General features: G+C 44.5%; 1 protein-coding gene across 1 annotated transcript in view; it reads right to left on the bottom strand.

Moving 5' to 3' along the window:
- The window catches only part of mdn1 (midasin AAA ATPase 1), a 79,278-nt gene that overhangs the window by 23,900 nt on the left and 32,049 nt on the right, over positions 1-23,329 (bottom strand). The window contains exons 33-60 of the mRNA XM_078275429.1: positions 22,954-23,214; positions 22,665-22,862; positions 21,410-21,618; positions 21,203-21,325; positions 20,558-20,755; positions 19,751-19,858; positions 19,436-19,624; positions 18,676-18,765; positions 18,322-18,585; positions 17,966-18,230; positions 17,708-17,867; positions 17,118-17,234; positions 16,821-17,029; positions 16,590-16,738; positions 10,207-10,406; positions 9,400-9,623; positions 8,973-9,086; positions 8,559-8,688; positions 8,196-8,302; positions 7,895-8,028; positions 4,580-4,746; positions 4,237-4,357; positions 3,348-3,561; positions 2,014-2,254; positions 1,798-1,921; positions 1,012-1,176; positions 711-925; positions 235-622 (exon numbers count right to left, since the gene is read on the bottom strand). Coding sequence (XP_078131555.1) covers positions 235-622; positions 711-925; positions 1,012-1,176; positions 1,798-1,921; positions 2,014-2,254; positions 3,348-3,561; positions 4,237-4,357; positions 4,580-4,746; positions 7,895-8,028; positions 8,196-8,302; positions 8,559-8,688; positions 8,973-9,086; positions 9,400-9,623; positions 10,207-10,406; positions 16,590-16,738; positions 16,821-17,029; positions 17,118-17,234; positions 17,708-17,867; positions 17,966-18,230; positions 18,322-18,585; positions 18,676-18,765; positions 19,436-19,624; positions 19,751-19,858; positions 20,558-20,755; positions 21,203-21,325; positions 21,410-21,618; positions 22,665-22,862; positions 22,954-23,214 — 5,084 coding nt within the window. The remainder of the gene's footprint in view (positions 1-234; positions 623-710; positions 926-1,011; positions 1,177-1,797; positions 1,922-2,013; positions 2,255-3,347; positions 3,562-4,236; positions 4,358-4,579; positions 4,747-7,894; positions 8,029-8,195; positions 8,303-8,558; positions 8,689-8,972; positions 9,087-9,399; positions 9,624-10,206; positions 10,407-16,589; positions 16,739-16,820; positions 17,030-17,117; positions 17,235-17,707; positions 17,868-17,965; positions 18,231-18,321; positions 18,586-18,675; positions 18,766-19,435; positions 19,625-19,750; positions 19,859-20,557; positions 20,756-21,202; positions 21,326-21,409; positions 21,619-22,664; positions 22,863-22,953; positions 23,215-23,329) is intronic.

The raw sequence follows: 23,329 nt of genomic DNA, 5'->3' as shown, positions 1-23,329 counted from the left end.
TCAGTTGGTAGAGCAGGCACACTTATAGAGGTTTATTAATATATACAGAAGGAGATGCAGAAGGTCAAGGGTTCGAGTCCTGGAGGTCGGTTTCCTGCATGTCTTCCCCTCTCTCTCCCCATTCATATTTGAGCTGTCCTATCCATTAAAAGCGGAAACACCTAAAAAAATAATCGGTATATACATCTTTATGAGACAAAATGTGGTATAAAGCAGAAACAAACAGCTGCTGACCTCCTGCTGTGCATAGTTGAGTTTGTAGGCCCTCTTCACCGCTGGGTCAAAGATAGTCTGTGGTGTCCAGACCTTGATCTGCAGCAGGCCCATGTTGACCCAGAACACTCCGGAGCGGGCCGGCGGGTTGGAGCCTTGGACCTTGCTCTGGACGTACTGTTGCAGGCAGGTGATGCAGGCATCCACCAGGCCGTCAGGGAGCACATTCTGAGGCAGGAAGTCTCTGAAGACGGTCTGGATCTCCTGGGCAGCTATCAGAGGGTCAGGGTCCTCCACCAGGCTCTCGCAGCTCTCCATGTAGCCCTCCTGCAGACTGGGAGGCAACAGGTCTGCCATGCTCTGAAGCTGGCGGCGCAAGACCGCGCCCTGGAGCCGGAAGTCTGTGCCCCTAATGAGGCACGGAGGGGAGGGGGGGGATTAGGAAAGCCAATATTGATAACCGCTTGTGAAGAACATTTTTTTCTGTTTTAATCTACCTGAACTCAGCCAGTGCAGGGACGGCCATATTGTCCCACAACACAGCAGACACATCCTGCAGCTGCTGGATCCTCTCCTTCCACTCCCCCAGGGTGACATGGGACAGGGAGAGGAGGGCTGCCCCTGATGGATCCCATCCCCCTCCAGGATCACTGCTGCAGAGCACTCCCAGCATGCAATACGACCACACGGCTTTACTCAGCAAGGCCGGTCCCTAAAAGCAACAAGGCCATGTGTTAATCCAGCAGGAAATGCCTTTTAAATACAGTGAGATCAACAGGAGATGTTGGAGGTCAGTACCATGTTGTCTGCTCCGTGGTGCAGCTTTGGCACTGGCTGGGTCCTGGGACTTAGAGGGTCCCATTTCAGCCAGAGGTTGGGGTCAGAGGTCACACTGCAGGTCCACATGGCAGCCAGGGCCTCTGACAGCAGCTCACACCACACAAACTGCAGCTCCTCAGCCGGCTGAACAACAGTCAGGGGGGATTAGAAGCAACATTCTAAGTCTTTTCCAGGCATTCTATCTGACAGTTCACAGCAGAGAGCTGACAAAGCACCAAGGGGGGGGGGATGCTGTGATTACATGGTTAGACCCTGGGCCGCTAGGACACTCCTGAATATTTGGTTTTAGTGTTTTATCTCAAGTTTGGATCACTCTCACATGTTCTAGGGTGCCAAATACGTTTGGTCCTATTCTTCATGTACACATTACACTCAACCAGGAAACAGCCTCTTTGTTGCTTTGTACTTTTACTTAAAGATCTCATCCAGGCATGTTTTAAGACATAACAATATTCTAATTTGAATAATAATTGCCTGCTTTTCCATAAACCAATTCTGAAATGACTCCTCCTCTTTCTCCCTCATTGAAAAATCCAAAATCACTTAATATGCAAATATTGTTCATTTCCAAAGTTTAACTGCTGGACACAAGAAGTCTCTTACTTGGACCTGACCTGGAGGCTTCATGTTTCCACATCACACTTGTGTAGGGGACATACTGGACCACAAACTCTACACATGCATCATCCTGTACAGTGCAGGTCAAACATCCAAGTGAAGTGAGAATAAGGTGAGTGTACTAACCCTGTCGCTGCTGAGCAGGAACCAGAGCGGCTGCAGCTGGCTGACGTTCATGGCTGTGGACTGGAGGCAGTAGCGCAGATGTCTGGAGAGTTCAGGACGTAAGCTGTCCTCGGCCTCCTGGTCACTGCAGAGCAAGAGAGACAATTCACTACACATCCATCAACTGTTTCAGGATCAGTCCCCACAAGTATCTGTGTGTGGTTGAGGAGGTGTTACCCAGGCGAGAGCGCCAGGTGCAGCAGGTCTGTGCTGAGGCGCAGCTGATTGAGGACAGCCAGGTGCTCCATCAGGGGCCAGAGCTGCGCCCGGCGGCCCAGCTGCTGCAGCTCCTCTCTGGCCAGCTGGACTCCGCCTCCGGGCTCCTCGCCCTCAGGCAGGGAGCAGAGCTCCAGTAGCCCTCTCTGCTTCATCTGACGCTGCTGCTGCTCCACACTAGACACCAACCTCTCCAACACTCCTGATGGGGAGGTACAGAAGGACACTCACATATTGACTCTTTAACATCACACTGGAGTTTCTCTTAGAGGGTAAAACGAGACAAAACCCTCTATTACACCGCACACTATGAACGTGCTGGACAGAACAAACAGTATAATGGTGATTTAGGTATTCTTAGAGCTGAACAGCAGGGGGGGCTAACAATGTCAAGTTTTTCCTGAGGGTGGCGCTACGCACATGGAGTCATTACCACCAACAGGGTTTATCCTGATCCAGCATGAGAGGCAAACCACACGGCTGATTAGATTTTGACTACAGCTTTTCATTGTTAGTTTTTACCTACTATCACAGAGAAGTAGTGGGGGTGGGGCTCATGCAGGAACCATGTGTAAAACACATCAGTTCTTCAGTGGCATGTACCAGTGAATCTTACTGTACTCACGAGTGGTCCAGCCCTGTCGTGTGAGGCTTGTGCAGACAGTCTGCCTTTCTCCACATAGGGAAATACCGTTTGACATAAGAACTATACTAAGTAGTTGTTATTAGAAATGTGTTCTGTTCACCTGATGATGTCTGGCAGCAGGACTTCAAACTCTGCAGTGTGAAGTTATTTTTTTTTTTTTTTTAACTCTTGGGTGACATTTCTGTGATGAAACTTGCAAATAAAGAGGAACACCTACTGATGAGCAGGTGGCCTTCATCCATGTATGACAAGTTTGTGCAGTTAAAGAGTAACTTGAAAGTAAGAAAAAAGTGTCACACACCTTGGCGGCATATGCATTTCTCTATTTATTTTGTTGAGGTTTGATGATGAGTAAAAGAGTCGAAGAGTAACTTAACAACAGCAGGCTGAACGCCAGCATCCCTGATGGGTGTGGTTAAATAAATTAGTTTTAATTTAATCCTTAACTATTTGTGGTCTCCCTTCTTTTGTTGTGAATTTGAGCTGGTTCATGACACTGTCCACTGGATGTTCAGTGTGCAAGAGAAACCTTTTTGTGCTAAAGAATGTTAGCAAGTCAAAACACAGGATTCACACTATGGGGATCACCATGACCATGGTCTGGCCCTGTAGCCACCACAGGTGAAAGCTCTTTCTGTAACAGGCTCACCAGTCTTGTGTGGATCCAGCTGGTTGTTGGCCAGCAAAACCAGGCCCCAGGCCTCTAGCAGACTCTCTTTGATGTCCAGCCCGAGCCCGGCACCCTGAAGTTGGACCAGCTCCTGCCTCCAGGGACCCGTGGCGGCATCCAGGCTCAGATCGCTCACATCCAGGGCTTTACTCAAGAGCCGGAGGCGAGACGCACACTCAGCCACCGACTCCAACTGGAGAACAAGATGGATGAGGTTTGTAAAGTGAATTCAGATCTTCTCAGATACACTGTGAATGACAGACATTATACTAAAATGGCTTTTAAAAACCTTCTTTGATTGGACAACCATATGAGGCAAGATAGAGAAGACCATAGGTAAGACAGGAAACATAAAAACAACTCTTGACAATGAGACTAGAGCTGGGTTCCGTCATTCACTCTACTCACGATTTCCTATATAGTGTTTATTAAATAGTAAACTATATGGGGAACGACCAAACCAGATTTCAGACACTCACTGAAAACATCGTTGCGTCAGTAGATGTGTCAGTTATTTGCGTGCCAAGCATCGTGTAAACAAACCCAAACAAAATGACTTGTAATCTGTCCCTGAAACAAACCGAGCACCCAGGAGGTAGTAAAATGTTGTATATTATATATGTTGCATGTTACATTTCCACTGTATAAAAACGAAAGCCTGCTCCATTTTTCCTTTTCAGTTTTCGCGGGTGCTTGTGCTTCTTCTTCTTCTCCTCCGGGAGTTAAATGTAGGGTACTAACCGCAGAGAATTGGAACCACTACAAAATGTTGAACACACTATATAGGGAACTATTTCTGTGATAGGGAATGGTTTCAAACACAGTTTAGGTCTGACAGAAAAGCAGAGCTGAGGAAGCGTCTCCATACCTTGAATGGCAGAGCTTTCCCGAGGGTTTTCTGGATGCCCTTCAGAGCTGTTGCCACAGACACCGGGGTGGACAGAACCGTCTGGATGGCGGCAGAGACCGCCTGCAGCTCCTGCTGACCTCTGGAGTACAGCACAGGCACAAGTGTTGGGAAATGGAAATACATTAGCTACATATTTCCTGAGACAATTGTAGCAGCACATTAGTAATATACCCACAGTGTTATTGCACTCTTACAGTCATACTATCTGTGTAATGTTAGAGACATGTAAAGAAATTAAATAATTACTAAGTGACTGACTTCATTTCATGTCATGTTATGCATTGTAGAGAAAAGTGTTTACTGGAATGTGGCATCAGTGTCTCCCAGCAGCAGCTGGGGCAGTCGGAGGATCAGGTGTTTCTGCACCCACTGCCAGTGCAGAGACAGCACCGAGATGCCCTGAGAGTCTGCCGCCAGTGTGCTGCACACATCCCAGAACCGGTCGAGCCACTGCAGCAGCTGCAGGATCTGAACACACAGCACAGGCACAGCTGAGGAAATGCTTTCAGAATTGGGGAGGGAGGAGGCAGTGTGGTACAGGTAGCAACTGAACAAACAGTAGTAGAGCTATTACTGCTATTGCTGTGTTATAGCAGTAGTGTCTGTAATCTGTATTAACTTTGACTGTGTAGTTATTGCTGGTGATTTCAACATTCATGTTGACAACCCCCAGGATAGAGTGACCAAAGAACTGAGATGTATTTGAGAACTATGGACTGACTCAGCATGTGACGGAGCCCACACACAATAAGGGACACACTCTGGACTTGATTATCTCGAAGGGTTTGAACATTTCCAAGGTTGTGGTGACTGATGCTCTCTCTGATCATTCCTGTGTTTTCTGTAACAGCACTATCTCTGACAACACCAGTGAAACATTCATTGAGCTCTTCTCCTCCACACCTGCCCTTTGTGGGGTCTCAGTCACTGAGCTTGTAGACAATTTCAATTGTAAAATTACAAATGTTATTGATGCCATTGCTCCCATTAAGGTAAAAGCTGTCTCTGATAAGAAAAGATCTCCATGGAGAAACGCCATACTGGTAATAACAGAAAAAAGAGTGTGTCGAAAAGCAGAACGCAGGTGGCGAGAACCTAATCTCCAGGTCCACTACAACACCTATAAAGAGAGACTTCACATTTATAATTTGGAACTGAGGAATGCAAGGCAGTCCTTCTTCTCGGACATTATTGCCAAAAACAATAATAATTTGGTGCTTTGTTTGCTACTGTCGATAGGTTAACAAACCCTCCAGTACCAGTAGCATCTGAACTTTTATCCACCGAGGCCTGCAATGACTTTGCCACCTTCTTCAAAGACAAAATTCAGAAAATTAGACAAACAATCAGTGCTTCCATATCGAGTACAGGGTATGTGTTGTCACAGTGTCCAGGCAAAACATATGCCAATATGACCCAATTTCATATGATTAACATCTGAAAACCTCCTCCTGCTGCCTTGATATTCTACCAACGGGCCTTTTCAAAAATGTTTCCAATTGTTTGGCTACTGATCTTCTACAGATTGTAATCACGTCTCTTCTCTCAGGTATCTTCCCACAGGCCCTGAAAACTGCAGTCATTAAGCCACTCTTAAAAAAGAACAATCTAGACACGTCACTAAACAGTTATTTCTTTAAATAACCGTTCATTTCCTATACTGAAGTTGCATTGTTGACACTGTATGACAATCTATATAAGCATATAAAGAGAAATTCCTATTTTATCTGCTTTTATATATTTAACTGTTTTAATTGCTCTTCAATGTTTAATTTCTTATACTGCACTGTAACTTTTTTTCGTATTTTATCTGTTACATTTTTTAATCTGTTTTCATGTAAAGCACTTTGAATTGCCCTGTTGCTGAAATGTGCTCTACAAATAAAGCTGCCTTGCCTAATGAGCAACTATAGGCCGATATCAAACCTTCCATTTTTAAGTAAAATCATTGAGAAACGGTTTCTCAACAACTCAACCTTTTCTTGTCACTAAACAACAGTTTTGATGCCTTCCAGTCGGGTTTTCGACCACACCACAGCACTGAGACGGCTCTTGTTAAAGTCTTTAATGACATCCACTTAAACACAGATAGTGGCAAAATTTCAGTCTTAGTATTACTTGATCTCAGTGCTGCATTTGATACGGTCGACCATGACATATTACTAGACCGATTGGAAAACTGGGTTGGCATTTCTGGCTCAGTACTAAAGTGGTTTGAGTCTTATTTAAAGAATAGGGACTACTTTGTGTCTACAGGGAATTATACATCTGAGCATACAAATATGACGTGCAGAGTTCCCCAAAGCTCCGTTCTGGGGCCTCTCCTGTTTAACATCTACATGCTTCCACTGGCTCAAATTATGGAAAACAATAAAATAAGTTACCATAGTTATGCAGATGACACACAAATTTATATAACCTTATCGCCAGGGGACTATAGTCCAATACAACAACTGACTAAGTGCATTGAACAAATTAACGACTGGATGTGCCAGAATTTTCTTAAATTAAATGACGAAAAAACTGAGGTGGTTGTTTTTGGAGCAAAAGAGGAACGATTAAAAGTCAGCACTCAGCTTCAAACGACAATGTTAAAAACAACAGACAAAGCCAGAAATCTTGGTGTAGTCATGGACTCAGACCTGAATTTTAACAGCCACATTAAGACAATTACAAAGTCAGCCTATTACAACCTTAAACATATATCAAGGGTTAAAGGACTTATGTCTCAGCAGGATTTGGAAAAACTTGTCCAATGTTTTTATCTTCAGTAGACTTGACTACTGTAACGGTGTCTTTACAGGTCTCCCTAAAAAATCAATCAGACAGCTGCAGCTGATTCAGAACGCTGCTGCTCCAGTCCTCACTAAGACCAAGAGACTGGATCACATCACTCCAGTTCTGAAGTCTCTACACTGGCTTCCAGTGCCTCAAAGAATTGATTTCAAAATACTTTTGCTGGTTTATAAATCACTAAACGGTTTAGGGCCAAAATACATTTCTGATCTGCTACTACACTATGAACCACCCAGACCTCTCAGGTCGTCTGGGACGGGTCTGCTTGTTGTCCCCAGAGTCAGAACTAAACAGGGGAAAGCAGCATTCAGTTTTTATGCTCCACATATCTGGAACAAACTCCCAGAAAACTGCAGGTCCGCAACAACTTTCAGTTCTTTTAAATCAAAGCTAAAGACCTATCTTTTTGATGTTGCCTTTCTTTAAATAACTGTTCATTTGTTATACTGAAGTTGCATTGATGACACTGTATGACATTCTATAACTGCCCTTTAATGTTTAATTTCTTAAACTGCACTGTAACTTTTTTTCTTGTATTTTATCTGTTTTTAATTTCTTAATCGTTTTTAACAGCTCTTAAATGTTTTATGTAAAGCACTTTGAATTGCCCTGTTGCTGAAATGTGCTCTACAAACAAAGCTGCCTTGCCTTGCCTAGTGGAAGTAGCAGCCGCAGCAGTAAGAAAAGCAGTAATGATGATGTGTAGTAGTAGCAGAAGGAAAAAGGTGCAGGTCCACCAGCAGCTAGCAGTAATAGTAGCAGTAAGAAAAGATAAGTGTGGGTGTGCAGGGACCCAGTAACAAAGCGAGGGAGCTCTGACCTCAAACATGATGTGGTCCGAGATGGTGGGCTGTCCACTCTGCACAGCCTGCAGGATGAACGAGTCCCACAGGTCAAAGAAGGTGCGCAGGTGCATGAGCACTGGGTGGGGCAGGTGACCGATATCCACAGTGCCTGAGGGGAGAGGGGCAGTTATATACTGTGCTGCGGCTCAGGAGGTAGACATTTTCTAACTGATACTCAGTTTGAAGGGGGAGTCAGGTATGGAAAATGATGCTATGGCATGCATTCTGCTTCATCAGTTCATGCTGATCCACAGCGTGCTGCGGTGCATACTGTACCTTTGCTGAAGGCTGTGGCTATTCTCAGGGCACAGTTCTGAGCAGACAGGTTGATAGCACAGGTGCAGATGACAGACCTCTCCTCTCTGTCCATCATCAGAACAATCCTGACAAACACAGTCACATCATTAGCACTCTGCGCCTGGAAGCTATTATTTACCTTTACTTGCTTTGCTTACTTTGCTTCATACAAGATCACTGTACATGGAAAAGAACAAATAGTTTTAAGTTGATTTGATTGATTTGTTTGCCTTCCACTTGCAAATGTACATATGTTGACTTGTTCCACTGCAGCGATCTTTAAAGACTTTTTCCATGCCAGAGTTGTGCACATGGCAGCATAAAGGCAACCTCCCACCGTACCTGTTAGCAACAGCGTTCAGTGCCTCCAGGAACTCCGTGTATCTCTCCTCGTCCTCAAAGCTGCACTTGTTAGCTAAAATATCCAGGTACTGCTTGTTCCATCGCATGTCCACCAGAATCCTGTATTCATCTGGCAATGTAACACACAGCGGTTAATACTCATGAAGATGGCAGCAATACGTTCTAACACAGGTCACATGTCTGATAGAAAGGCATGGAATGTTCTGCACTGAAATCATCATCAGCTTTAGCATGAAGTGGGAAAAACATCATGGACATCACTGACAAGTCCCTGACACCTTCACCTGCATGACTTCACCTTGATGATTGTATTCACTTAGAATTCTATTCTATTTGCAGGTTGTGATTTCAACATTCTGGTCAGGGACTGCAGATGCAGGAGAACAGGTTTACCTTTGCTGTGAGGCTGGAGCAGCTCTGCTAGTGACTTGCCCTTGGCAGCAAGTTTGCTCCCAAACACAGCCTTCAGAGCCCGGTTTCCTGCCTCCACCTGGACCAGAGCTGGGTCTGGAAGAGAACAAACACCCTGCTTCAGGATCCTAAGCACTGCATAGTGCTGGACACTCTCGACAAAAGAAAATTCCCATATTCATTTCTGCAGTGTGATTACAATATACACTGTAGAACACAGATACCTCTGTACTGAAGGATCTAACCAGTGATCAAAAACATGTACCTTGAATTCTTTCCAAGGAAATCTACTATCATTGCACATGAATACCTTGTTTGGGAGTGGTATGAAAGTGAGTAGTGTGTGTGTGTGTGTGTGTGTGTGTGTGTGTGTGTGTGTGTGTGTGTGTGTGTGTGTGGAGTAACACACCAGGGGCGTATTTGTAGCTCCTGCCCAGGTGTGAGAGCCAGCTGCTGCGGAGGATCCAGTCTCCGTGAGAGGCCCTCTCTGTGAGCAGTCTCACTGCTGTGGGGATCAGCCTCAGAGTGTCTCCTTCGGCCAGATCCACCACTCCTCCAGAGAACACCAGGCCTTCATGGACACCACTGCTCTGCAGCGCCCTCTGCAGGTCACTCAGACTCAGGGGCCGATTCCTGTGGACAACACAGCTAGTGTAATTATTTCCTAAAGTACTCAACTTTACGACTTTTTTTTTTTAACTGTCATTCAACGGTTTCACACACAACTGACACTTCCACTACTATCTTTGATCTCTTTTACTTAGAGAACATCTGCTTTGAGTAATCACACTAAAAGGGACCCATCCACTACAGGCAAAGTTTACAGTTAGACTGACTACAAACCCTCAGCTGACATTACAAGTACCATCTTATAGTTCATACACTTGAACTGACACCTTCAACTGAATCTATCCCTTACACCTCAACTCTTTTCAGCGCTTGATCCGGGACTGAATCTCCAGCATTTTCACATGAACCGATACTTCAACTTTACTGAGCACTTACCCTCTTCAATTTCATTCAGTATTCACACTTATGTTGAAACTTAACTAATACGGTTTCAACTGCCACTTCAGATGCTTTTTAGTATTTCAACATCAGGTACATCTTTATTTCCCTTAATACCCTTTTCTATGTTGGGTGGGTCCAGAATAAATTCACACCGAAAGTTATGTCTGCTGCAGACTCATGTGATTGTGTTGTTCCCCGTCCTTACCGTTTGCCCTGCAGGCTGAGGGTGTTGAGGCAAAACGAGAGGACCTGTCCATCTCGGAGGACAGCGGAGAAGCAGGAATCCTCGGTGGAGAGGAGGGCAGAGGGGAAGCCGTCAGGCCACACCCCAGCACACAGCAGCCCACTGCCCCAGTCCTCCGTGTCCAGGATGGCCAAGTGCTGCTCTATCAGCTGCTGGGCGTGCTGGAGGGAAAACAATGCACCCATGTTTATTTATCCTCTGGGGAGCATGAATGTGAAAAGTCAAAAACATTAGGATTTATTATCTGGCTGACCAAACCTCATCATTTAATACATAAATTACAATAAAAATTTAAAAAAACACTGGAAAGAAGGAGTTAAAAGCAGACATTGTAAAAATGGCTGGTAAAATTAGAAACAGTCCAAGGTGTGTATACACATCACACGTAACGCTATATACATACTCTCTCCCTACGGTGACTTTCTATGATCTATGGATATCATGGTTTCAATAATGTGAAATTATGTCACAGGTCATTTAATATACTGTTGGAGAGGTTCATTAATGGTTGAAAAAAGTATTCATCATTGCAGGTAGCATGAAAATGCAGGTTTGCAGTAGTTTGAAGTTTTCTGGGGGGGATAGCCTTCTTAAGGCTTGTTTATGTGTTATATGTAGTAGTTTTGATGTGGCATTTGTTCTATATACAGTGTGTGCACCTATCCGGCTTTTTTATCATCTAAATGGGGTAGATGCAGGTATTTTTTTAATGTGGTTCTAATGACACAGAGTAATTCACATCTTGTCCCAGGTAAAGACAACATGAAAATTATAAGCTGGAATGTGAAGGGTCTGAATCAGGCAATCAAGAGAAAAAGGGTTCTCTCTCACTTACAATATCTTGGGGTTGGTATTGCTTTCCTACAGAAAACCCACCTTCAAAATCTAGAACAGCCTAAAATTCACAAAGAATGGGTGGGGCAAATGTTTCATTCACAATTGAACTGTAAAAAGGTAGAGGAGTAGCTATACTCATTCATAAAAAGATTCCTTTCATTGTATCAGACACTATCTTGGACCCAAATGGCAGATATGTGATGGTTGTGGGAGAGCTGTTTCAACTTGGCTTAGTATTGGTCAATATTTACGGCCCAAACTTTGATGATGATCATTTTTTTTAAAAGATGCTAAGCTCCATCCCTAATCTGGATAGTTATCACTTGATTATGACTGGGGATTACAACCTGGTGATGGACTCTGTCTGGGATCGCTCTTCTCAGTCTGTACTAAGACCGTCTAAATAGATAGATATACATAAACTTATAGACCCATGGAGATTTAAACATCCCACCAAAAGGGAGTATTCGTATTACTCTAATGTACACAAGTCATTTTCCAGGATAGATTTTTTTTTGGTTGACCCCTATTTGCTTAATGTTATTACAGATTGTAAATATGATCCAATCATTATTTCTGATCAAGTATTAAGGTAACTCTTCCGACTCAGAGGACAAAACGGACATGGCAGCTTGACACACCCCTGCTGGCTGATTCAGACTTTGTGAAGTTCATTACAGAACAAATAGATTTCTTTCTGCAGGTAAATAGGACTGATGGCGTCTCAGCCTCAACCCTCTGGGAGACACTTAAAGCTCTGCTTATATTAGGAAAATGAAGTATAAGAATATTGAGGAGCTATCTTCAGAAATGAAGGATCTGGACGGACTCATATCTGGTTCTCCGACCCCTGATTTGATTAGGAGGAGAGTAGGCTTACAAACTGAAATTGATCTCTTAACTACCACCCAAGCAGAGAGGCTCCTCTTTAAGTCCCGTAGTAGATTCTATGAAGAGGGGGATAAACCTTCCAAACAAATTATGCTACCTGATAGCTCCTCAACGGAGGACAATCAGGCTATTAACAACTGCTTTAAAGAGTTCTATTCTAAATTATATTCTTCAGATTCATCACCTGATCACAACCAATGGGACGCTTTTTTTTCTAATCTGAACATTCCTACAATTGACCCTGACTCTAAAGAACGATTGGAACAAAATCTGATGCTGGAGGAAATCAACAACGCAATAATGTCCCTTCAGAGTGGAAAAGTCCCTGGCCCGGACGGGTTTCCAACTGATTTTTATAAAGAATTTAAAGATAAACTTGCCCCTCTTCTTCTCTCAGTCTATGCAGAAGCACTGGAGAATAACATTCTTCTGCCTACGCTCCACCAGGCATCTATTACACTGTTATTGAAGAAGAATAAGGACCCTCGAGATTGCTCATCTTATAGACCAATCAGCTTGACAAACTGTGACGGTAAAGTGTTCTCAAAGGCCATTGCACTCAGGCTTGAGACAATTCTTCCTCATGTCATTTCGGAGGACCAGACTGGGTTTATCCAGGGCAGACAATCCTATTTTAACCTGAGACGATTGTTTAATATCATCTATACTGAATCTAGCACTCCATCCCCAGAAGCAGTAACATCGCTTGATGCTGAAAAGGCGTTTGATCGGGTTGAGTGGGATTATCTTTTTCATACACTTGGCAGGTTTAGTTTTGGCCATAACTTCACTCACCTTATCAAGCTCATTTACACTGATCCAACTGCCTCAGTTTATACCAACGGTATCTCATCTGTTGGTTTGCTTTTTCGTTTTAGCTATGGAGCCACTTGCCATAGCTCTTAGATGCAATAATAGTATACAAGGTATCTCACGTGGTGGCCTAACTCACACTGTCTCGCTTTATGCAGACAACTTGTTACTATATGTCACCAACCCCATCACAACTACCCCTGAAATCCTTAAAATCTTGTAGGAATATGGTAACATATCTGGGTATAAACTAAATTTGAATAAAAGCAAATACTTCCATTAGTAGTAATGCCCGAGAATATCCCAATCTGCCATTTAAGTTGTCCGCCGAGTCCTTTACATATCTGGGTGTAAAAGTCACCAAATCCTATTACAGTCTATTTAAAAGTAACATCACTCCTCTGTTGGAACAGTGCAAACAAGATATTAAAAGATGGTCCATTTTGCCACCATCTCTTATCGGGACAACAAATGCTGTAAAGATGAATATTATACCAAAGTTTCTATATTTATTTCAGGCACTGCCTGTTTATATACCACAATCATTTTTCAAGGCATTTAATCAAATGATTTCCTCCTTTATATGGAATAATAAATCATCTCGCATAAGAAAAGAATTTATGGAAAGACCAAAAGGTGTAGGTGGGCTTTCACTTCCAAATTTGCATGCGTATTATTGGGCTGCGAATTTTAATGCCATCTCTCTGTGGTTAAAAGATTGGAAGGATAAGATCCCTGCATGGCTCCAGATTGAAAAGGTTACAAGCAGCCCACACTCACTCCCTGCTTTACTCTGCGCACCCCTACCATCACTAGTTAATAATATTAAGGATAATATAATTGTAACTCAATCACTACGCATCGTAAATCAGTTCAAAAGATGTCTGGGTATTCAGAGTATTTCTATTCACTCACCAATAATACATAATCATCTTTTTCAACCATCCCTAATGGACAATGGCTTCAAAATTTGGTATGACAAGGGCATTCATAGTATTGAGGACTTGTTAACTTGAGGGTATGTTAATGATACTTTTGCTAGCTTTGAACAACTATCCAGAAAATTCGGTCTGACCAATAATCATTTTTTGCGATACTTGCAAATTAGAGATTTTACTCGTAAAAAGTTTGCTAATTTTCCTACACTCCCCTCTCCTTCCTGTTTGGATTCCCTATTAAGGGTCAATATGCTGAATAAGAGCAGAATATCATTTATTTATTCCCATATCATGGATAGCTGCAACCTCTCTATCTCACATATTCGAGAACAGTGGGAAAATGACTTGGGGGCGCAGCTGTCTGATGAGGGATGGGATATGGCTCTTACTAGAGTCCACTCCTCTTCCATATGTTCCAGACATTCTTTAATACAGTTTAAAGTGTTACACAGGTTGCACTTCTCAAAAGCCAAATTAGCAAGAATATTTCTGAACGTAGACCCATTATGTGATAGATGTAAACAGACGCCAGCTACTTCCTATCATATGTTCTGGTCTTGTCCGAAGCTTGTTCCTTTCTGGTCATCCTTTTTTGAAGTCATCTCTAATGCTTATGCTTATAACATCTCACCTTCTCCCTTGGTTGCTGTTTTTGGTTGGTTTTCTGATACAACGGGATCTGTTCCCCCTGTTCATTTACAGAGGGTCATTGCCTTTTCCTCCTTATTAGCTAGACACTTGATTTTATTTAAATGGAAGGCTGCTACTCCTCCATCACACCACCACTGGATTAGGGACATTATGCAGAATGTTAAGCTGGAAAAAAAAAATCAGATGTACCCTCAACGGTTCCATCAACAGATTCTACAAAACCTGGGACCCTCTGATAACTTATGTGAACAATTGACCTGGAACTCTGAATGTTTCCACCTGCCCTTGGTCAGTCCTATAATAAGGAATGTTAGGTGCACTTGTTTTTTGGTTTTTTAATCTTTTGTCCGTCTGTTGTCTGCAACAAGTCTGTCAGGTTGATTTTGGGTTTGGTCTGTCTTTCTCTTGTTGGGATTGTTTTTCTATGGTTATTTGTAAAATAGAGAATACGATTGTTTTATGTGATAATTGGAAAAGTACAAATAAAGTGTTTAAAAAAAATTAGAAACAGTCCTTCTGGTTAAAGAGAGCCAGGAAAAGTGATTTAAAAGATGCTGAGGACTGCTTGAGACGCTCCAGCACGGAGTCCACTGCTGAAAAGGCCTGGTCACCCCTGCTAACATAGTGCATTCTGGGAGCTCAGCATGTCTAAAGTAGAACACAAGTTAGCAGCAGGATCTCTCTCTCTCTCTGAGCTACCCATTAAAAAATGTATGTATGTATGTATGTATGTATGTATGTATGTATGTATGTATGTATATATATATATATATATATATATTAAAAAAGATGTACCGATTGACCGGCTGGTGACCGGAATTGGCGTGCCGGTCAGTCTGACATATGCCGATGTTATGCCGGTCAAATGCACTCTGGCGCCGCATGATTAACATCGCGCAGCATCACACGTGCACACGCAGGGTTTCCGCTATGTGCATGTAGCAGCGCACTGCCGCTCAATCAGCTGTTGAGCCGTCTGCTCTACTGATCTCAGGCGAACGGTCAGTCGCTCTCTCTCCTCTGAGGCTGAATAACTGGAACATGAAAACCGCACTCACGCGGGTCCCGTGAAATATGACAGCTACAGTTTACTGGAAAATAGCGTTGGGCACACTGACTTTGATGAATTTACTGTTTATCAGACCCCAGATGAGACAAGAAGCTAACGTTAGCAAACGCTGTGGTCCCTCTGCCTCTCACCCTCTGCTGTAGGAGACGCTGTATTTAAAAGGAAAACAAAGAGACGCTGTATTCCTCTGACACGCTGTATTACCGTTACTGTTTAAAACTCTTTCCAGGTTAGTGGGGGTGCATACTGCTTAAAACCAACATTAAACCCGTAGTAATCTTCCCTCAGCGTTTAGTTTTGTTGTTAAACTGTGTGTAAAATGAGCGGTGACGTTAAATCATCTGTTTCAGGTAACGGCTCACTAGGGTACCGTCTATTTGCTGGATTGTTCCGAGGTAACCGTCGGTAGCTAACGTTAGCAGATAAGCCTGTTGACAGTATTGTTCATATTTATGCACAATGACACATAAAGCAAACTTGCTAAAAAGGAACTCCACGCTGTTTTCAGGTAACGTTACTGTTGACGTTCAAACAGGCCTGTGTGTGTGTTTTGAGAAATATCTTTATACTGCATTAAGGCTATATCTATTTTATTTTCATTATTTTGTTGCCATTACCTGTTTTCCCTGTTTTCATACAGAAGTTTAGTTGCTAAATATATCACATTTTTTTAGTTGGATATTGGATGTGAAAAGAAGGAAATGGTTCTTCCATAACATTGCACTTTAGATGTGTGTTAATTTCCCACCAGGAGTCATTTATATAGTTCTATTTTATAATGATCGATTATCTAATCAAAAAATGTTCTATGCAAAATGTAACATTTTCTATTAAAGAAAAGATAGAAAATAAATATTTGTGTGTGCTGTAAAGTGGTTAGAAAAAATTAAATCGTAATTGGCTAAAATCAGTATCGGTTGGTCAAACTCAATGAAAAACCGGAATCGGCCTATACCCTAATAACCCTAACCCTTGCATCTCTAATATACACACAGAGAGAGAGAGAGAGAGAGAGAGAGAGAGAGAGAGAGCGAGCGAGCAACAGAGAGCGCACAGGTAAGGGGGGCAGGTGTGAAGGAGGCCCTCTGATAACAACCGGTGAGACAGAGGAGAGGACAAGAAAATATTTGCAGTGGCTTTGGTACCTTGAGGCTGGCGGTGGTGCGTTGGCAGAGCGAGTAGGCCTCTCCACAGGCATGCTGCAGGGCGCTGGGTAGATCTACACCTCGCTGCAGCTGGCAGGACAGCAGCGACGCAGCATGGAGCAGGGAGGCCACTGATGAGGCGGGCGAATCTGAGAGATAGAACCCTTCTTTTAGTAACTCTGCAAACTGACTGACTGACGGGCAGCATATTGGCTTGTTGTCAGTGCTTACCCCAAATGGCAGATTTGATGCTTTTATGTATTTCAATCAGCAGATCACACACACAGTCCCCGGTCACCCCTGCAGTGTGAAGAAGGGTCTTCAGGTCCAGTGTGTCCCAGCAGACCCCCTCATGTTCCCCTGGGATGTACACCTCCACCCCTCTGTTCCTCATGGCTCTGGAGAGCTCCCCATGCACGGGGTCCATGGTCAGGAACAGCCTGCAAAGCCCACACATCAGCTGAGCATGGACGTCTGCAATGACTTCAACAAGGAGTGACCATGCTCTAACTCTGCGTCCTACTGTACCTGAAGTTAGGATGTGGGCTGATTTTGGGGGTCTTCCCGTCTATGACGCCACGTTCGTTGATGGTGAGAGATCCGCCGGGCTCCAGCAGAGCGTTGAGGCGATCCAGGACCGACGCACTGAGCACATAATACAGGATCAGTACAAGTCGCTAAATATTCTGACCTTTTTTTCAGTCCTGACTTAAGTTGTTGATCCCCTAAGATTTCTCTTCATCTACATATCTCATCTCCTATCGTTTCTCATTTTAAAAATCTGTCCAATGAGCTTACATTTCTAGCAATGGCCTTTTGTTTTGCTTTGTTGAAGACAAAATCCAAATCTGATTTTTTTCCCCTATAAGAATCCTAAAATAAGATGCACGACAAGCTATCCAAACACGACGGTAAAAATACCAGTTCCACTATAAGCCAAACATGTTGCTGCATACGCTTTTATATAGTTATCGCTGCACAGCTCTCTGGCCCTGAGTTTTTATGATGTGTGTGGTCTTTGTTGCCTCTGTGAAACAGCCCAGTGATGTGGCCATTATTATTTCCAAATTTTTACAGATAGACCACAAATAAACAGAGGATGCAGCATGTCTGCTCACCTGCAGAAGTTGACATTGTCCATGAGCAGCCAGTCCCCGGCCTGCAGGGCCTGGACCAGCATCCCGTCCAACCACTCAAAGCCCCCGTTTGTCCAGCCGTCCTCCAGCTGAGCCAGGCGCTCCTTCAGCAGCGTGAAGTCCGTCTGCAGTTTGGACATGTCTGGAGTACACACACAAGCATGTTACAGCTCTGGGAACACATTCTTATACTTACAAGACAAGGAAACTAGCCGGCAGTATTCAGGAGTGATCCGTTACCAGTGAAGACTTTGAGCTTGGTGTTGAGTTTCTGCAGGAGGAGGATGATGACCTCCAGCTTGTTCAGTGCCTCCGAGTTTATGCTGCCCCCGCCTCTCTGCAAGCCCTCCTCCTTCAGCCAGTGGCAGAACAGACCCCACGTCTGCAGCAGGAACTCTGTGTCCTGGATGCCGACATCCAGCGACATCAGGCCACGCCTTATTACCATGGCAACTATGTAGTCCACGCTTTCCAGCACTTGTTGCCATGGCCGCATTATATCAACCTGGAATGGAGAAAAGAGTGCTGAGTGATGCAGTCTGATGTTTCCAGACAATGAAACTCTAGCAAAGAGAGGCCTAGGAGTTCCTGGCTACCTGTTCGAAGCCCCCCAGCAGCTCCGTGGTATCCATGGCGCTGTTCATGGCCATGACCCGGAGCCGGTGTCCCGTCAGCAGAGCCAGCAGCCGCGCCAGGCTGGTCTTTGCGCTGGCTGTGGGGCCCACCAGTATGGTCATCCAGCCCATCTCCACACACTTCATCAGGGACTCCAGGGGCCGCAGCGCCTGGTGTGTGATGGACAGTGGGGGGTCCAGGGCCACAGGGGCTCCACCGCTGCGCTGCAGGACCGAGAAGCCCACCTACCATGGGAGAGGAAATCCTTAACTTTGTCCGTACAATTTAAAACATTTGCTTTTGAAAAATATAATTATATGTTGTTGCTGACAAACCTGCAGGTTGAGTGGAGTGATGTGGAACTGTCTGGAGCCGCTGTAAGGCTCAAAGTCTTCCCCAAACACCTTCCTGAACACGGACAGAACCTGTGTGGGACAGCAGGGGGTTCACAGACTCAACAAAAGTCAGAACAACAACGGGTCAACAAACAGGTCAGGAAATACACAAAGAAGGTTGAGGGTGGTCACTGAATGCAGAGAAGTGAGCGAATTAAACATCTCGGCTCAATGTGTGAATGCACTAATCAGAGTTTGCATAACACAGCAAAACATTACACTGTGGTGTTCATTTTATTATTATTATTTTTGAAATGGACAAAGTACCTAATATTAAGGAAAAAGTACCCATGTTGGTATTAAACCTCACCAAGCATGATTCTGAAACACTACTGTAGCTGTAGAGTGGAGGACATGACGGACTCTCGTTAGAAATATTAGGTACTGCACTGAGTTACAGTTGTATGGCTCTCCTGCAAGGATTACGAGTCGAGCTGTTCAAACCCAACATAACTGACCAACTGGTTCTGAGGGACCTGTAGTTTTTCCCAGACATTTAAACCACAACCAGATTGTGTAGTCAAAGCCACTCAGAGAACTGGCCGGCACAATTAAATAGTCTTAAATGCTGTATACTTTCTCTACCAAGAAGGCTGTTTAACAAACATCCGATATCACTATCAATCATTATTTTCCAATCCTTTCATGATAATTTCTTGAACGTTTCTTGTGTGTAAGCAAAGTTGAAGAAATGGTGTACCTGAGCCTTGTCAGCCTCGGCCCTCATCCTGTCAGCGTACACCAGGGCCACGTGCTGGCCTGGGTTGTAAAACCCTGGGGACTGGTCTGCCTGCATCAGCTGACACCAGCGGAACAGGTCACGCAGGTTGAACTCCCAGGGACTTCCTCTCTGGCCCCAGCGGCGCTCCACGCTCACCTCCTGGACAAGCTGTTGGAGGCAGAGCACCGACTCACTCACAGCTTTAAACATGTGACACTTTGCCTGCTGCTGGACCAGCACAGCAGAACCAGCCTCTCAGTCAGCAGTAATACAAGTAAGGGAAGAGAAACGTACCCGGTTACTGAACTCCACCATTTTAGCGATGATTTCCTTATCGATGCTGGTAAAAATGGAGTCTCCTATGAACTCCATGTCTTTGCTTGTGAGTTGGTCCACAAACACCTGAGAACACAGGGGTAAGTCCGCTTTAATTAAAGCGATTGCGCTGCTCAGAGATTAGATTCAGGTGTTTTCGAGGAGGGCGGGAGCAGCAATGGTACATGTGGGAAACCATTGCAACACAATCTATGGGCTCGATTAAGGTTTTGACCCCATTGAATAATAGTCAGAAAAATGACCAAGTCTTTGTGCATAGAGGTATATCAATGGTCAGCTCACACAAAGACATTCTTTTTTTTTTTTAAGATTTTTTTGGGGCATTTTAGGCCTTTATTTGTATAGGACAGCTTAGATTTGAAAGAGGAGATAGAAGGGGAATGACATGCAGCAAAGGGCTGCAGGTCGGCGTCGAACCTGCAGCCGCTGCGTCGAGGAGTAAACTCTCTCTCTATATATGGGCGCCCGCTCTACCAGGTGAGCTAACCAGGCGCCCACACAAAGACTTTCTTTTCTAAAACTACATCTCTTTTCCCCTCCGACCTAAACTGATTTTTCGTTGCTGAAATGAAGTTTAAATAAAACCAAGAAACTGTCCAAGCCCTATTACAGTACTGCACTCTGAAATTCAATTATTATGGAATCAATTTTCCAAATTAACAACTACATAAATGGATGAGAAAAGAAGAAAATAATTCAAACAATGAATAAGCACTAAGTAAATGTGATATAAAGGTTAGTATGATCATGTTGGCTGCTGCAGACCTGAGTGAATCTGTTGAGGAAGGATTTGGGCAGTCCCTTACGCCCGCCGCCCTGCGTGAAGGGGTTCTGGCAGCCAAAGATCTTGGTCTTCTCCTGCTGGACCTGGAAGCTCATCCCCAGTTCAGGAATGTAGATCTCTGCTCGGTGGTCAAAGCAGGCGTTCAGCCCCTCCAACACCGACTGGGAGGCCAGGTTCAGCTGGCAGCGGGGGGGAACAAGCCGAGTCATTTTCATATCATATGAGGACGAACTCGCACTTGGCCCAGTTAAGCCCAGTTAAACAGTTCATGAGCACATTGGACCCTCGCTACCCCGAACCATGGCCTGGCCCACCTCTTTCAAGCGTGAGTAAAACTAAACATGCCCGGGTCTGGTTCTTACCTTACAGATGAACGAGAATCCCAGTCAGCGAGTCCTACTGACGATAGCGTGCTCTGGCCCTTATCGTTTTACTGCAGTGTGAGTGCAGGCCAGTGGTGGAGTGGGGAGGGGGACCATCGTGCTCGGGCACAGTTCAAGGTAACTGGGCCAAGTGTGAGTACGCCCTTAGTTCAACATCATCACATTACAATCGGCTTTCTGAGGGTTTGCAAACAAAAACAGGCTTCGAGCCATAAAAAGTGGAGTACAAACGGCGTTCCTCACCTCGTCCAGGACCACCCAGTGGCCTGCCTTCAGAGCAGCCAGAAGGGGGCCGTCGCGCCATGCAAACTCTCCTCCCTTCCCCCCCTCCACAGGGAGATCTGTTCCAAACAAATCAGTGACATCCTGCCAGAGAGTGCACGTCATCAGCGTCAGAGCCAGGTGGTATTTGAGTTCATTCAGGAGCATTATTAAATTAAAAAGGCTTACCGTTTGCTCTGACAGGTTGATTCTGACCAGATGATTCCCAGAAGCTTTGGCCAGCGCGGCCACCAGACTGGTCTTCCCCACGCCAGGGGAGCCCTCCAGCAGCACCGGCCTCTGCAGCTTCAGCGCCCGCAGGAGCCTCTGGGCGTTCACGGCGGTGGTGCCCGCTGCCATGGCGTAGTCCGACAGATCCCGGCTCTCAGTGTCAGGCCCTGGGTGGACACAGAGAGGAAAGAGCCGTTAAGGGTTACTGCATGTAAACATTACTAAAGAACTATGGAATAACCAGCTTTAGTTTCCATGGAAACTGGAGTCTTTTTTTTGTAGACTGTAATGTTGTTTTAAATGTGGACCCCAGGAAGAGATGATGAGGATCCTATAATAAACTAAACTAAACTTTGTAATGACCGGGGCAGAATATGGGGCTTAACATTTTTCAAAGCACTCCACATGAGGATGATATTAATCTTCTCACTTGTTCCAGAGAATGAAACGGGTATTATTCTGATGGAAGTTTTGTTATTTACACTGCTGTGCTAAAATAAAACATTGAAAAAGTGTTGGGGGACAAATCCAGAGTCCTCATTCTCTACAAACATTTATTCCGAAGAGTATCTGAAGTTAACATGAGGCTTTAACGGTCTAAGTTACAGAAATCATGTGAAGTCAGATAAACTTTGGAATATGCCTTTGGTCTTTTTGTGGACTTTGTCCCCAATTTCTTACATTGAAATCACGTTCTCACAGATCTTTTGACGGCCAGTATGAACAGGAAGAATGATTACAGCAAGATTGTTCCAATGTACATGTGGGCACAAGATGATTGCTTTAAGACAGACTTAAAAAAATGTCAACATATCCACTAAACTGAAAGGAAAGGTAAATCATTTGTTAGGACAATACTTGAGGATGTAGTGGATCTGCATAACAATTGTGTTGATATTTGGGGGACATTTGAACAATGTGATCTGAGATAATAGGATAAAGGTGTTGGAAGTTTGGCATGTTGGATCACGATCAAGTAATTTGGAGAAATAGTACCATAAAAAAGTACAAAAAACAGTTGCTGATCAGGTCCCAAAGAACAACAATTTTGTCTCCGTGAGTAAAAAAAAAATTGTGAAATGGTGAAAACCTTTTCACGATTTTGTAGGCGGGGCATACAGTTAGCCAGTATATGCAGCTCTATGTAAGGAATGTGTTAATATATAATAAGTTACCATCATATGAATCTGTTAGGAATCAGTGAGTTTCATACCTAAAGCAATGTAGAAGGGGTCAATGCCGAAGAAGTCTTCGCCCCACTGGGGTTCCCGCGGCAGTCTGCTGTCATACACTCTGAGGGCGTCCAGCATCTCCTGGTCCAGCTTGGTCATCTTGCTCAGCCGCTGTTGCAGGTAGCCCAGGCACAGCCTGCGGGCCAGGAGGGCGCTGTCTGCAGACGACACTGTGGTTCCTGCAAGAAAAGGGAACCCCAATCATATTTCTTAAACACCTCCTTTGGGAGACAGACTCTCAGTGGAAATAAAAATCTGCCGTCAGCTCACCGGAGCCGATGCCGTCTACGTAGACCAGACATGCAGCGTGGATGAAGGCGGTAACTGTGTCCAGTCTGAGGTCCCACTCTGCCTCTTCTTCATCGTCCAAGGCTCCCATGGTCATGAAGCCGTCCTCGTCCCGCTCGCACACTATGTTGAGGAAGTATACCCACGACAGGACGTCTCTGACGCTCAGGATGCAGCGGCGGCCAAAGTCCTGCTGGGTCAGCCACTCGATGAAGTCCAGCATCAGCTCGGCGATGTCGCCGCCTGCCACATCAGGAACACTTTCCACATTAGGTAACTGTACGTCACTCTTTGTGCTTTGCATTAAAGTGCATACAGCAACAACACTGAGGTCTGCAGTGTAGCTAACAACACCAAG

Source organism: Sander vitreus, chromosome 18 (genome assembly GCF_031162955.1).
Source record: "Sander vitreus isolate 19-12246 chromosome 18, sanVit1, whole genome shotgun sequence".
Classification (NCBI taxonomy): domain Eukaryota; kingdom Metazoa; phylum Chordata; class Actinopteri; order Perciformes; family Percidae; genus Sander; species Sander vitreus.
This window is presented reverse-complemented; position numbering and strand designations above follow the sequence as displayed.